The sequence below is a fragment of the Lycorma delicatula genome, chromosome 6 (genome assembly GCF_047948215.1).
Source record: "Lycorma delicatula isolate Av1 chromosome 6, ASM4794821v1, whole genome shotgun sequence".
Lineage (NCBI taxonomy): Eukaryota > Metazoa > Arthropoda > Insecta > Hemiptera > Fulgoridae > Lycorma > Lycorma delicatula.
This window is the reverse complement of record NC_134460.1, coordinates 100,380,616-100,397,718: the sequence shown is the minus strand read 5'-3', so window position 1 is coordinate 100,397,718 and position 17,103 is coordinate 100,380,616. Positions and strand designations below refer to the sequence as shown.

At 32.4% G+C, this 17,103-nt stretch overlaps 1 protein-coding gene across 11 annotated transcripts in view; it reads left to right on the top strand.

Moving 5' to 3' along the window:
* Nucleotides 1-17,103, top strand: part of LOC142326076 (uncharacterized) — a 291,623-nt gene that overhangs the window by 110,799 nt on the left and 163,721 nt on the right. The window contains exon 5 of one of the 11 annotated variants that reach the window (XM_075368220.1): nucleotides 14,997-16,425. The exons of 9 other annotated variants lie outside the window; for them this stretch is intronic. In XM_075368220.1, coding sequence (XP_075224335.1) covers nucleotides 14,997-15,830 — 834 coding nt within the window. In that variant the 3' untranslated portion in view covers nucleotides 15,831-16,425. Of the gene's footprint in view, nucleotides 1-6,259; nucleotides 6,329-14,996; nucleotides 16,426-17,103 lie in introns of those variants that run through there. One more of the 11 variants, XM_075368222.1, reaches the window with a different exon arrangement.

The window sequence follows — 17,103 nt, the reverse complement described above, 5'->3', positions numbered from 1 at the left end:
ACAACCAACTCTCCCTTAAGAGAGAGAATTCATCTTTATCAAATTTTTTTGGTGAAAATTAGTTGGTTACAAAAAATAGTAACCCATCCAGTAAATTTAGTTTAAGATTAAAAGATCATTTGTTAGCTACATGGTGAATTAACAAGAAGTAACAACATGGCATAACTACTTAATAACCTTCATAATTATCAATGTATTGTGGCATGTAACCTTTTGCTAAAAGTGCTGCAAAATTACCTACAACTTTAAAAATTACTTACAAAAAATTTTTCTACCATCTAATTTTACTTACTTGGCATCACATCTCTAGAGCCTTCACTTCTTGAAGGAAAGTATGGTAATCGGTTAAAAAATGAGGTATGGGATTTTTTGCATTTCTCAACGTTTCATGACTCAAAAAACAAAAAATCTGATGTGGACACCACATGATTTCCTTGTAAATTTTATTTCATTAATAACTTCTGATATTTTTTCTTCTTTTTTTTTGTTATTGAATTATTATTTATCGTAAATTTCTTTTACAATCAGAGGTCAATAATTATTAATAAAACAATATATTTAAAATTTAAAAAAAAGTTAAAAAAGAAAGGAGATGAAGTCTGATTCAAACTGATGTGCTTTCTCCTTGTAAGATCCAAATATTTCATTAATTAAAATTTTATTTGGCTACAACTCTGGAACCAATGAAAATAAGTTCCACTTATGATATATCGTTGAAAAGCTCTCAATGAGGACTTATTACTACAATTACGCCTAAAATCCAAAAAAAATTGGATTTTGGGCTTTTTTGGACACTTTTGGTTCAGTCAATTGCAATCAAAAGGGGAGGTGCACAAGTGGATGCCACAACAGTCCTAAATCCAAAATTTCAACATCCTACAGTTAATTTTTTTTGAGTTATGCAAGATATGTATGTACAGACATCTCGCTGAAACTAGTCAAAATGGACTCAGGGATGGTCAAAATGGATATTTCCATTGAAATCTAAAAACCAAATTTTTTTCGTGATCACAATACTTCCTTTACTTTGTACAAGAAAGTAAACAAGTAGGGGTTAATATTTGTACATACATATTTAGGTGTGTTGGTTTATTTGAAACTTAATAACTTTTGATGACATCCAAAAACTCTTTCCTATTTCAAAATTTTCACAGCAAGTCAAACTCTATTGAGATGACTGTTAGGTTGAAGTTAGGCCTCATAAAATGTAATTTATTTCCATTACAGATTTATATCTGTGTTTGCCTTTCATTTGCATATTCCCAGCAACTAAAAAATTTACATGCCTTCAGAATTTCTGTAGTAAATTAAACATTAAAACAAAGAAAATTAAAATTAATTTAATTGCTTTTCTCTTTTTGATTAATATAAATTGTATTGCTCAGTTAACTTCACAGTTGCTGGGACATTTATTACAATTCACAAATTAAATGGTTTTTATTAAATGAACAATGATATAAAAAAGTCTTTATGTTTTTGCTGGATGTGTGCTGAATCATGCAGACATTGAAAATTGAAAATAATAATTACTATTAAAGTAATTAATTTCTTGATAACTTGTGTTTTCAGGTGTTTTTGGGTCTTTCCAATTAGTTTAGAACTTGTTATTTAAGGATTATGTTTTTCTTTCATAAACTGAAAGGGGTTTTGAGTTATATTCTTTTTTTTAAGTGTACTTATGTCTGCATTAAATATTGTATTATTACATTGTTAAGCTATAGAGTTTTATTTTGTTCAGTTCAACTGCATTTAATGATGGTTGCTAATTATTATTATGTCTGGTTTTTTAATTGGATTTGAGGCCACGGTGGCATTAGTGTACTTTTATTGTTGGAATGATTTTACAACTGGACTGACACAAGACTGGAAAAGACCAAGTGCCAAACTGTAGTTGTGAGACAATATAATTTTAAAATAAAATTAAATAATTTGATGTTGATATTTTTTACTGATAATTTAAATTTCATAACATAATGTTTTTAAAATCTATTAGGAATAAAAAATTAAGGACTATGTAAATGGGTGTATATAAAGAAAGAGAAAAACAAAATACTTGGGAAATTAATAATAGGATGGTGGTTCCTTAACAAAAAATATTTTTAAAAATTAATCTTGGATTTATTAAATTTTACTATAAAACCTTTGAACAAGAAGCAATTTTATTAGGCCAAAATCAGTAGAAAAAACATTAGATGACTAATCAAATTCTATGTGAATTTGACAATACTTAATTTTATCATTTGTGATAATAATTACATATTTTTTTTTATTTATTTTTCGATATAAATTATTGCACAGTTAACACAGTCTTGTAAGTCTGCTAAAATGCATTCTGAAAAAGTACTTGCCAAAACCATGATTTGTCAAAAAGAGATGAACTTGCAGCAAAATCATTAAGATAAATTAAATCAATGAGCTAAGACATAAACTGATGAAACGTAGTGTAAAACTATCTACTGATTCTTGAGATCTATGTATCAAAGTTAAAGGAAGAAGATCATATTTAGATTTAAAAAAATAAAGATAGCATAAAATGAAGAGTTTTAGTAATAAAAAAGTAACATTAAATTGTGGCGTGTGTGTCTAAGGCGAATGTGATGGCAGTCGACTGATTGACATTAAGAAAATTCATTTTCTTCATATGAAGTCAATCATAAAGGTAAAAGTGAAGTAGTGGACAGAAAGGAAGGTGAAGGGTTTGTGATATTTGTGGTCATACTGCAAAATTAAATTTCAATTTAAAAGTGTGTTGAATACATATTTAAGAAGAGTACATAGTGGTATACAACCATACAATTGTGATATTTATGGTTCAAGGATAAGTTAATTATTATCCGCAATGTAGTTATAAATTTTATTGCAATACAAATAGGAAACTTACATATACATCATTTTTCAACATAGTCCCCTTGCATTTCAACATACTTGGTTCATTGTTGCACAAGCTTCCTGATGCCCTCATAAAAGAAGGTTTTCAGTTGAGCTGCGAGCCAGGAATGCACTGCTTCTTTCACTGTTTCATCTGAGGTAAATTGAAGGCCCCTTAATGCCTCTTTGAGTGGACCAAACAAGTAGTAGTCAGAAGGGGCAAGATCAGGACTATATGGAGGATGAGCCAGTACTTCAGAGTTGAGTTTCTGGAGCGTTTCAGCAGTGTGGGCAGCAGTATGTGGATGGGCATTGTTGTGCAACAACACAACACCTTTCGACAGCAGTCCGTGGTATTTGCTTCGAATTGCAGGCTTCAGCTTGGCAGCATCTCACTGTAACGTGCACTGTTTATTGTCGTGCCCTTTCCTCATAATGTTCCAGTACTGGGCCTTGTGAGTCCCAAAAAACCGTAAGCATCAGTTTCCCTGCGAATGGTTGGATCTTGAAATTTTTTTTGCAGGGCAAATTTGGATGTTTCCATTCCATTCTCGGCTATTTACTCCGGCTCGTAATGATGGATCCGTGTTTCATCACCAGTGATGATTCTGTCTAAGAAGATGTACTGTTTGTTACCATAGTGATCCAAATGTTTTTGGCAGATGTCCAAGCACGTTTGTTGATGCAACTGTGTGAGTTGTTTTGGAACCCATCTTGCATAGACTTTATGAAACCCAAGTCTGTTGTGGATGATTTCATAGGCAGAACTGTGACCAATTTGCAGACGATGTGCCACTTCATCAATAGTTACTCTTCTGTCTAAGAAAACCATGTCACATGCACGCTCAATGTTTTCCTCATTTGTGGTGGTAAACGGTCGTCCGGCTCCTTCGTCGCACGTAACACTTATGCAACCGTTTTTGAATTTTTCAATCCATTCATAGACACTCTGTTGCGGCAACACACTTTTCCCGTACTGTATCGAAAGTCCGGGCCCTGATACACCTTCCGACCATAAAAAACAGATCACTGAACGTTGCTGTTCTTTGGTGTAAACAGAAAGCGGAGGAGCAGTCATGGTTAACGGCAGGGCAGCGATAATGGAACTAACCTAGCAGCATCAAACCTGCACAGCATCACAACAATTAAACCACGCATGTGTCATTTACTCAACATGACAGTACTACCAACATAAACAAAAATATAACTAAATTGCGGATAATAATTGACTTACCTTCGTAGAACAATTTAAGTGTAAACATACATTTGATGAACATGTTAGTAAATGCAGAGAAAATTCAATTGATTGTTAGTTGTTGAATTTGATTGATAGTTGTCTACATTTGATTGCATAAACAACTTTTTTATTTGAGTGCTTAGTAGATCTCTTTTACTCTTAAACTGCATATCTTTTCAGGTATGCTATTTAAATTCGTGAGGCTGACTGTTAGTGACCAATGACAGATAGTGTTACATTTTTATTAAAAGAAATTTGCCTTTTATAGGACTAGATGTTTAATGGGTTGTTTATTGAAGTTTTTGCTATAAGTTTGTAGAATTATATCAGATAGTATAATTTTATTTTCTAACTGGGATTTTTTCATGAAGCTGATTGAATAAAATATTGAACTATTTTACTTAATATGGAAATGTATTAACTTATCCCAAGCTACTAATGGTGGTAAATTTATTGTAAAATATAATTATAATTTTCATATGAGTTTAAAAATAATTTTTCTTTAAAATTAATCACAGAGTGGTTGTATAATATCATGTTTAATATACGAAGGCAGTCTAGAAAGTAACTAACGTTTGTGCCTAGCATGGAGATGGGTAGAGATGGAGCTGCCATCTTGGCGTCAAAACATTTCTACACTCAATATGCATCAAGCTGTTGTAGCGTGTGGATTGTGATTTTTTGTACTTTGTTGTGAATTATTGAAATGTGTATTTCAATAGAAAATCCTGCGAGTTGTTAGGTGGATTCTGTGATTAGGTTTTTACTGGCAAAAAACCTCAAACCAGTTGAAATTCATTGGCAACTTTGTGAGGTGTACAGAGATGGAATAATGAATGAAGATAGAGTGAGGCAGTGGTGTATTCAGTTTAAAAATGGCCGCACCAGTGTTCATGATAGGACCGCACTGGTTGGCCTAGTCTTGTGACTGATGAAATGATGATGAAAATCAACAATAATATTCGTGAAAATTGCTGCATTATGATTACGGAACTCTCCCTTAATTTCTCCCAAATTTCATGAAGTTTTTTGTAAGATGGGTAACAGATTTCTACAGAGAAGGAATTGAAAAGCTTGTGCATCGTTATGAAAAGTGCCCCAATTTAAATGGCGACTATGTAAAAAAACAGTTTTCGATTGTCCGTATCAAATATATATAAAATTTCTTTTTTTTTTATTTCAAATTATAAGTTACTTTCTTGACAGCCCTCGTATAATAATATTTTCTCACAAATTAGAATTCCAGATAAGTTTATCCTCTAGGTGCCACCTCTGTTAAGAAGGTTGGCTTGAAAGTTTGAATTAGGTTGGTTTTACATCAACTGACAGACTAGGTGGGAGAGCAAGGAAAATTATTTGAATTTTTTCTGTAAGTCTTTGAGAAGCTTGAAAAATTATTTTTGTAGCAAATAATAATGTTGATGAAACAGGATCCATTGCTCTTAAAACAATGACAAGCAAAAAAGTTTAGTCTGGAAGGATCCTACATCTCAGAACAAAAACTTCATCCTGCATGTCCGCAGGAAAGTTGATGATATCCTGGGATATGGTAGGTTTAGTTTTTATTTATTTTACACCTAAGATGAAATTATAACTATCGAAAATTACCTTGGCCTCAGACAGCCAAAAAAACTGTGCTTTGCTTTCAAGATTTTGGTTTTGAGCTGGCCTACTCATTGTGCACTAGTGATTTGATTTCAAGTGATTTTCATCTTTTTGGACCACTGAAAGGAGAGCTGTGAGAGGGAATGTTTTGTTCTGATGAAGTCATAGAACCATTACAAAATTAATTATGCAGCAGTACAAAAAGTTTCTTCCAGGAAGGAATTGAAAAGGTTGAACAAGAGTATAGAAGTAAGAGATCATTATGCTGAAAAGTAAACATATTTAATTTATGTAAATGGAAAGAAATGTTTTTTAAATTTCACTTTTTGGCATAAGTTTATATTTTCACTTTTGTCAGTGGCACTTTAAAACGACTGACTGGACCTGCATTCAAAACTTCCTCTTACATTTTTTGACCCATTATTCTGTACTCTCAATGTTTCTCTCATGAATTACAAGTGCAGTACATTGTATTTCTTACCATGTATAACGTGCCTAAATATTGTAGCTTATGTACTTTTACTTTATATGTTGTTTTCCTATCCTCAGAATTTCATGTTTGTGACTGGCCATGCATGACAATTTCAAAAACCTTCACTACATCCATATTTCTAAGGTATTTACATTTTTTCAATTCTTCTTCTGATTTTCATTGTTTAAATCATTGTTATGATTGTGTGTGATGTTTTTTCTTCAATTTGTTTGTCTTTAACTGTAAGTAATCTATCTACATTGTGTTATTATTTTTGGATCTAATGCTTTTCATTTTTTTTTTTGTCTTCAGTCATTTGACTGGTTTGATGCAGCTCTCCAAGATTCCCTATCTAGTGCTAGTCATTTCATTTCAGTATACCTTCTACATCCTACATTCCTAACAATTTGTTTTACATATTCCAAACGTGGCCTGCCTACACAATTTTTTCCCTCTACCTGTCCTTCCAATATTAAAGCGACTATTTCAGGATGCCTTAGTATGTGGCCTATAAGTCTGTCTCTTCTTTTAACTATATTTTTCCAAATGCTTCTTTCTTCATCTATTTGTCGCAATACCTCTTCATTTGTCACTTTATCCACCCATCTGATTTTTAACATTCTCCTATAGCACATTTCAAAAGCTTCTAATCTTTTCTTCTCAGATACTCCGATCGTCCAAGTTTCACTTTCATATAAAGCGACATTCCAAACATATACTTTCAAAAATCTTTTCCTGACATTTAAATTAATTTGTAAGCAAAGATGTAAGCAAATTATATTTCTTACTGAAGGCTCGTTTCGCTTGTGCTATTCGGCATTTTATATCGCTCCTGCTTCGTCCATCTTTAGTAATTCTACTTCCCAAATAACAAAATTCTTCTACCTCCATAATCTTTTCTCCTCCTATTTTCACATTCAGTGGTCCATCTTTGTTACTTCTACTACATTTCATTACTTTTGTTTTGTTCTTGTTTATTTTCATGCGATAGTTCTTGCGTAGGACTTCATAGATTTTTACTTTTTATATTAAAATTTAATCTCTTTTAGAGAATAAAGTGTATTAAAAGTATTATTCAGTACGTACGACCACTTGTTTATTAAGCTTTAAAGATTTTCCAGATAGTCATCAGCTATTACATTGTCTGCTTAGCAATTTTGTAGTTTTCCTATTTAATCATGTGCCAGCAGTGTTCAGATTCAAAACTCTTTATTATTTAATCCAAGTAGGCAGTATTTAATATGTATTCGTAACTTTACCCTGCTGTGTATCACTAGCTTCTCATTTTCATCTTGCTTATGTACGGCTGTTGTATTGTAACTTTGAGGTTACAAGTTGTTTTATCCCTAAAGTCTAGTTCTTACTTTTTAGGAAATTTTATTAAAAGACTGGTGAGCATAATGAAGAGTTATACAAGTAATAAGTAGGAAAGGTTGAGTTTGTGTGTAGGCTTCACTATTTAGGTATTTATTTGCTGTAACTTTATTATTATAAGAGTTATAGTTTATTTGTTGATTATGTTCACTATGATTTGGTTTATGGTTTTGTAATTGTTTTAGAGCTTTTGAAATATTTTATTAGTCATATAATATTAATTTGTGTAAAACGCCTGACAGGATATCTTGGTTAGTTTGGTGGGTAGTTCAAATTCCCTTTGAACTGCACACCCGAGGGTGAAACCAATATTTCTACATTTCTACAGAGTTTAGTTGTATATTTGTTTGTTTTTATTGTTTAGTGTAACTTCAGTTTCTGACATTTATTTAATATTAAATTAGCTGTTATTTTTTTTAACAGCTGTTGTTGATAACAACCATCTTTATTTGTACATAGCTTGCTATTGGTCAATATAATCAGTGTATATGCTTATTACTGGCCAATTGTTTTTATGTGTTATGCTCAACGACTGTTCATCCTCTTCTGGGGGATGAGGAGTTGCGAGCAGGTGCTTCCTGTTCTTCGCAGGCTGGAAAGAATTAAGATCAATTAATTATTAAGAAGTTTTCTAAAGGTTATGGGAGGGCTGGAGATTCAGTCCCGTTCGTGCGGCATTTGAAGAGAAGTATGATTTCCTAATTCAGTTTTTGGAAAACCCGAGAAGTATTAAGGCTAATGTGCGAGATAAAATTCTCCCTAAGATCAGGGAACTCAAACCCATTGTTGAGGTTGTGGCTCATGGCTATGAAAAATTGGCTAATAGGCCTGAGGTGAGAGAGGTTATGAGGGAGATAGTTTCCACCCCTACCATGGTTCCACAGCAGGGGTTGCCTCTGTGTAAATGATACACAGAAGGGCTGAAAGAGAGGCAGGAGGCTAGTCTGTCCCGCAAGCAGCCAGAGGTTGTTTGTCAACCTGATGGAGGGGGCAACTACTAAAACAACTAAGGAAAGTTGAAGGACAAGTTTAACGTCATCCTTCAACAAAAGAGGCAGAACCTGAGAATTCGTAATATTAGAGGTACAAAAAAGGTTTAGATATCATTGCTGATGACACAGAAACTGTGCGGGTCATCTCTGACTCCTTTAAAATCGAACATGAAAGTCGACCCTAAAGGCAAGAGGCATCCTAAAGAGATTTTCTATGGCATACATCGACGACTGTCTGAAAAAGAATTAATGACTTGCATTAGGAAGCAAAATACTTCTATGGATGAGGCTATGTTCAAGTCGAGAGTGTTGATTATTATTTAAATCGGGTAGGTGTGAGGCAGAGTGCTACTGTGGGAGTTTTGAGGTTAGTCCTAAACTTTTTAACAGCTTCACTGCAGAGGGCAGGTTGTTTGCAGACTTATCTTGGTAAAAGTCAATTCATATTTAGATGTCCAGCGCTGTTTTAACTACTGCAGGTTTGGTCATAGGGATAAGTTCTGGGAACATCCTGCAGTTTGCCTCATTGTGATGATGAAGGACATGCTTGAGCATTGTGCAAAGAAGTTGGAGGGTCCGATTTATGTTAATTGCAAACATCTTTGGAAGGATCATAAGCAATCTGTGAACAGTAAAGATTGTGGGTGTTATCAGAGAGCTCTTGATATGTACTATAATTCTATTTCATTAAATGATTAGATTTGGTCAGTTAAATGCACAGGGTGCTTACATTGCTCAGGATGAGTTTGGAGAGATTGGATTATGTAGAGGATTGGATGTTGTTTTATTGCAGCACCCATATATTGTTTCCAGTGATCTGCCTGGTTTTTTCGTTGGAAGAGTTTCTGTTGTTCTGATAGCATGTTCGCTGTTTTGTGCAGAAGGGAACTTTATTGTGTTTTTATTCAACAGCTCCTGAGTAATTATCATGTTGTTATTCATGTGGATGTTCAGAACTTGCATCTGTATGTTGTTCATATTTCCAGTACAGAGATCCTGCTGATCATCATCTTGAGGTCTGGGATAAACTCCTATGATTCTCTGGCACTGGTCCAATTCTTATAGGTGCAGATGTGAATGCTAAGTCACTCTTGGCATAACGGTTTCACCGATGTTGATGTTGAATTAATAGAAGGCTTTTAATGTACGTGGTGAGTTGCCCACCTACATAGATATGGTAGATGGGCGTCGATTGTTTGGTGGAATGAACATCAATGTTACTGTTGGTAGGATTATCCCTGCCAATGTTTATAACTGGAAGGTAGTTGATGATTGCTCGAGTAATCATCAATTAATTGTGTATTAGGTTGTTGGTGGGTTGAGTGAGTACTACCGATGTAATGTTCTGGTTCAGCAGGGTTGTCTCCTGCACAGGCGTGCGGACTGGAACAAATTTGTTGATTTTCTTTTGATCAGGCTCCAAGTTTTGGATCGGAGTTCGAATGTCTTGGATTTGGAAGATCTGGTAGTTGGTTTGTCAGTGGCTTTTCTTGATGCCGCTGAGTATTCAATTCCCTGAAGTTCTGGTTGAGAGAGGATTGCATCATGGTGGAATAGGGAACTGTTTGACGGGCAGTCCTTGTTGCTGATAACAGAAATCTGAGATCTCATTACTTTCATAAAGTTCAAACTGTAAAAAGGGACTCCTGCGTTCCTTTGTTCATAAGCAGGGGAACAGGGATCTGTGGGGCATAGTATATAGGGTCTTGGGACACAAATGATGAAAGGACGTTCTTCTGTCTGCTCTCTCTCAACTAGGTATGGTGTAATTTCAGATTTTTTTGAAGTTTACACAAATTACTAGATGATTTACTGCTTGATGATAGAGAAGCTGTAGAGATCACCTACCATCTGCAGGTGCGGTGAGAGGTCGTTCAGTTCTACGGGGTTGCAGTTTTTAGAGATTACTGAGGCTTTCTGTAGTTTAGGTAGGGGAAAGGCCCCAGGCTTTGATGGAATAACGGTGGAGCTTCTTGTTCACTCAGTTAGGGTGAGTGAGAGTTGTCACATGAATTTTTAATAAATTTTTTGGTCGATACTTCCCTGTGTGTTGGACGAAGGGGATTGTAAAATTGTTGTTTAAAGGTGGCTACAAGGATCCCGTCATATTGGCCCTTGATGTTGCTTCCAGTTATTGGTATCTGTATATAAATGAGAGGTTAACCTCACAAAGATTGTTATGAAAAATTAGTACAGGTTTCATCCCAGAAAGAGTACTGAGGATGCCATACACCGTGTGATAAGTGTGGTAACAACCAGTTTGACAGAGTATAAGGAATGACCCCAGGGCAGCGTATTGGGTCCTTTATTTTAGGTGGTGAGGTTTGATTCGCTACTACGGCTGAGATTGCCCAGTGGGTGTTGCATCGTGGCTTATGCTGACGAAGGGCTCCTGCTGGTCAAAGGAACCTCATGGAGAGAGAAGCTTGCAGGATGTGAGCTGTGCGGTCATAAGCATAAGATGATGTTTAGTCTGGAAAAGACCACGATGATTGCCTTGGTTGTTTGGCAGTGAGTCGATGAGTTTGTGTTTCTATAGAGTAGGCCAGCAAATAAATGTTCAGGTACAAAAGTACCTCAGGGTGTTTTTTGATGAGAAACTGCAATTTAAGAAGCACCTCACTGAGAATACATCACAGTGAATAGATCACTGAGAAGGCCTGCAATGTCTTCTTCAGTATTCAACATGTGGTTAGTCCTAATTGGGGTCTTAATTTTAGCACCATACGCATTCTGTATAAAGGTGTGTGTGAGGCTATTATGCTATACACGGTGCCTGTTTGGACAGATAGGCTAACATATAAAAGTTATTGGGACATATTACAGACTCAATGCCTAATGTTGTTAACGGTAATGGGTGATTACCGTACTATTTCACTGGAGGCAGTCTTGGTGATTGCAGGTGTGAAACTGATATAGACTTGGTTGCGTTTGAGAAGCAGCAGCAGTATGTTGCTAAGAAATCCAGTGAGTTGACTTCAGATAAAGTTCAAGAAATTGAACAACTTTGCAATGCCTTGTGGCAGGCTAGATGGGTTGAAGCTGAGGGTGGGCGTTATGCACACGATCTCTTTCCAAATGTTTTTGGTTTGTGGGACAACTCTTGGGTACACCCTAATAAATATGTGATGCAGTTTCTTTCTGGCCATGGTGCTTTTAGGGACAGACTGCAGCAATTTGGCTTGGTAGATTCTGGGATGCGCGCCCTCAAGCGCATCTGGTCTGGGAGGAGCCAGGCCAAATGGGCGATAGTGGAGAGTTTTATAGTGTGCTTCTCTATTCTGTTTTTGTTCATGTTTTGTTTTATTAATTATTTTTGTGTTGTTGTTTTTGTCCTTTGTTTTGTTTCAATGTTTCTGTGTTGTTATTGTTACGTGTAATATTTTTATGTTTTGTGTTGAACTCACTTTTACTTTCTACAGGTAGGTAATTTAGTTTCTTTGTTTAGTTCAGTCCTTTCGGTCTTACTGAAGGCTCGGTTAGATGTATTTTGTTTTGAGTTCATTAAATAGTAGTACACTGATGGGAATGTCACTCGTGGCATTCGCATCATTGGCATCCTGGCCAAGGCGGACTGGAACATGTAAAAAGCCAAGGTTTCAAAGATGACCTCCAGTAAAGCCCATAAGGGATATGAACAGAGGGGTTGGCAGAGGGTGTCTTCCCCTATGGGGGTCAGGATGAGCATAATGAAGGTTTTGCTGTAATTTATAAAACAAATAATTGGAACCTAATTGATATTCAAACAGGAAGCCAATAATAACTTGGTATAAAATTTTTCAATTGTTATATTGTATAAAAATTAACAGTATACATTATATAAGTATATATATATATATATATATATATATATATATATATATATATATATATATATAAGTATGTAGCAGAATTATATAAGTATGAAAATACTAAGCTAAAAAATAAAAATTTAATGATTATTTTTTTTTAAAAACACTGTGAGTACAAAAAATTACAACAATGGTTTGAAAAAAATTCCATAATTTTCATTTGATTTGAAAAGTGTTGCCATAATTTTCTTTTATACACATTCATAATTTCTAGTTTTTTCATATTTTTTTAATAAGTGATGATCGTACTGTTAAAGCTGCAGCAAAACTGGCAATATGATTAATTTGAAATGCCTGTCACATGCTAGGTAATAGTTCCTTGTTTGAATTGTGAATTCAAAGGGTTAACATAAAGATAGGCTGTGCAGTGACATATAAGCTATTGGGCTTACTGGAAATACTGTTTTCTCAGTTCAGGACAATACTGTGTGTTCAGGATAAAGAGCGATTGTTATTCTATGTAAACCGTAGTTTAATTACTTGTAGTATTTTATCACTACAAGTGGCACTTGTGTATAAAATAATGAAAACAGATTTTTAGTTATTCTTTAAATACTTATAAATTTATGAGGTTAAAAATTTGAAGTAAACAAATATGTACACTTTTTAAAGTAAAAATTACTGTTTTTTTAAATATGTTTCTTGTGTGTTATATATTGAAAGCATTTATCAAAATATTAAATATATTTATAGTTCTGCATAATGTAACTCATGTATAAAGCATTTTATAATTATTTATTTTATTCTTGGATGTTAAATGAATATATGAGAATGAGTCCTTATACAGTTTGAGCAGTATTGTATTTATTATTATTATTTAGTAATTATGACATTTAAATATGTTTTGTTATTGGATTTTTCTTAGTTTGAGTTCCAGTATAAGAAAGAAGTGTTAGTGTCTCACCCTTTCATCTCAAATCTCAGTCAGTCATGGAATTTTTCATATGCTAAAAAAATTCCATTTCCCATTCACAAGCTTCAAGCTTATGCAGTGAAATCATCAAGCCAAAAAAATTTTAATTCATTTAGAAAACACTATCCAATTAATTGCTATTATAAAATTTAGTTCCTAAAATTCTCTCTTATCATAATATATATTTTCAGTCTCATAGATACATAGTTTGAAGGGAATTTAACATTAAGTAATTTTCTTTTTAAAATATATTTTTATAAACATTCACTCTACTGGAAAAAAAATAGATCTACCTTTTATTTTCTGATGATTTGTAAGGGTTACATTATTAAGAGCTCTGCCTGCCTTTTGTATATTCTAATAAAAATTTGGTTTTACAGGTGAAAGTATTTTTACTATCATTAGAGTGCTAACATTGCATGCTTTTTATTTATAATTGTATAAGAAAAAAAAAAGAAGGTTGATGTCATAAATAAAACTTTGATATTGTTAGATTTATTATAAGATTGTTCGTCTGATTCAGAAGGGTTAGCATGATTTGGAAAGTCATAAGAAAGACAAATATGTAATTAAAAATATAGGATTTATATTACTAAAAAATGTAGAAATTTTAGTAAATATGATAGTACATTCTGTGAATTATTGTTGAATTTATTAATGGTTTCATATGAATGCATTTCGAGTTGGGTATGCTTAGTATCCCTTTTTTTCTGAAATTTTTTTCTTGAATTCTCTAATTGGTAAATATGTAAAAAGTACAAATTCCTTTAAATAGTTTAAATTAAGTTTAAAACTATTGGAGAAGGCATTTCCCTACTTTCTAAACTTATATAAATCATTGTTCCCAAATTGATACATAGGTTTGTCTCTGTGTTATTTGTTTTATATCTTTTAACATTTGTAAAGAATTTATGTATTAGTGAACATTATGTGTATTGATTTTATTTAAGAGTTGCAAAATTCTGATGTTCATTATAGATTTAATCTGTATGGTGAACAGATTGACAGTGTCATTTATTTAGCTAAATATTACTATGAAATATAATATACTATAACCTGCAAGTATGTGATAATGTGTGACTTGGGAACTAAACTACATCACTTCTTACTTTCCCTTAAGATTGCTATATTTAATAGTTTACAGTGTTCCTGCCATGTCCCTACAATCTTGTTGTTACAGCAACTGACATAAAACAGATATATTTATTTTTTAAGGTAGAAATATTAGGTTTAGTGTTAAAAATGTGTTTTAATTCAGTTGTAATTTAAAAAAATTAAGTCTTAATCTTAATAAAGCAGTTTATAATAATTTTTAAAGTTATGTTTTTACCTTGGGCTATTCAAACTTTTTTTTTACTTTATCTACATTTTTCCATGGTCATAGGGCCACTATTCTAATTACATTTCATAAATTTGGAACCGACACTAATGAATTAGTAATGGAAAAATATTACATATTTGTTTAATTTAGTTTATGTTGTATCGGTTAACGTAATTCTGGTAGACAGGAAATTTTGTAATTATAGTTCAGGCTACGAAAATAAACAGTGGAAAAATATATCTTAAGAAAAAATAAAAATTGACCAAATTTTCTCTACCTTTTTGTGCTAATTTAAATTAAATAATTATTAAACTCTTTGAGGTTGCTAGATTATAATAATAGTGTATGGTGGGTTTGTTTAAGGTGATCAAGAATCAAAATTTAACATGTGGAAATCAAGAAGAAGTACCTAAAATTAATAACAAAACATGTGATATTTGTGATAAAACATTTTCTAGACCCAGTAAACTTTTACGACATAAAGCATTTGTTCATGGGAAAAATTTACAGTATTTTCCATGTAAAATTTGTGGCAAGTTGCTTAAAAATCCTAGTTCTGTTGAGATTCATATGAAACGAGTTCATACACAATCTACTGAAACATATAAATGTGATATTTGTGAAAAAACATACAAAAATGAATATGTTTTGAAAGATCATAAACGAGTTTATCATATTTATAGTGAAACAGTTTGTGAATTCTGTAATAAGTCATTTAAGAATAACTACCTAAAAAAACATGTGTCGGCTGTTCATCTAAATAAAACTTTGCATGTCTGTGAAATTTGTGGAAAACATGTTCAGTGTGTCTCTCAGCACATGAAGTTAGTTCATCAAGATAACACTGCAGTAAAATGTGACATTTGTGGGAAATTATCACCTAATGAATACGCTCTTAGAGGTCATAAAAGATTGCATTATATTAAGGAAAGAAAGTACATGTGTGAAATTTGTGGTGCTTTGTTTAAGTTGAAGTATTTACTTAAAGCTCATTTAGTTATTCATAGTGATCAGAGAAATTTTAAATGCAATTTATGTGATAAAACATTTAAATTAAAAAGCGTATTAATTACACATCAAAGAGTTCATAGTAATGTTGAACCATATTTTTGTAATAATTGTGGCAAATCATTTAATTGGAAACAAACATTTGATAAACATTGTGCTAAATGTTTACAAAATAGTGAGAGTATTTGAATTTATTAAACCTTTTTGTTTATCTTGTGTGAGGTTCACATGTTTGATAAAAGTAAGCAGTAAAGTTGTTATTTGGTGTTTATTTAATGGTGTAGTTGAGTTAACTTTTTGCATTTTGAAATAAATTCCATTCAATAACAATAAGCAAGTGCCAAGCTGAATAGGAAATGTCATGTGTGTAAATCAACTCACTATTTTTGTCCTTTTGTATGACATAACTGAGAAAGATATTATAATAATAATAAATATCCATTTCTTGACGAGGTATAGGAACTTCTCATAATGATGGCATGAATAAAAAAATAAGTCATAAATTCTGTTTGAAAACCATTTAAGGTTATCAAGAATCAAAATTTTAAATGCAAAATCTAGGAGATGCATCCAAAATTAATAATAAAACATGTGATATTTGTGGTAAAATATTGTCCAATCACAGTAAACATTAACAATATAAAGCTCATGGAAAAAATGTTCACTATTTTCTTTGTAAAATGTTTGGTGAACTACCTAAACATTCTAGTTACGTTGAAATTTATGTAAAAACAGTTCGTGCACAACCTCCAGAATTATACAGGTTTAATATATATATATATATATTTTTTTTTATATTTTTAATATATATATAATAAAGCCTGTAAAAATGAAGTGTGAATTTTGTAATAAGCTATTTAGGAATGAAAATTATTGAAAAAGACATATGTCCATTTGTTCACATAAATAAAATGTTGTATATTTGTGAAATATGTAAAAAATACATAAGTTGTATCTCCTGACACATGAAGACATTCATCAGAATAATAGTAGTATAAAATATGACATGGTGGGAAATTATCACATAATGATTACACTCCTATTAAGTCCATTAAAGTCTGAAATATGTTCAGGAAAAAATATACGTGTGAAATTTGTGGTGCTTCATTTAAGTTCAAAGTTGTACTTAGAATTCAAAGGAATTTTAGGTGTACCTTATGTGAAAAAAATTTAAATTAAAAAGTGTTTTGGTTACTCATCAGAGAGTTCATAATAGTGTTGAACCATACTTTTGTAATAATGGTGGCAAAGCATTTAATTGGAAACATATATTTGGTAAATGTTCAGCAAAATGTTTTCAAAGTAAACAGAATTCTAGATTTGTTTTGTAAATTAATTTTTATTTTATCTTATCGTAGGAATTAGGTTAAGATATTTGTTAATTATATAAGTCAGTGTATGTACATTTGTTATTCATGTAATATATGTAGTTTTACTTGACATTACATATTAAATTTATTAT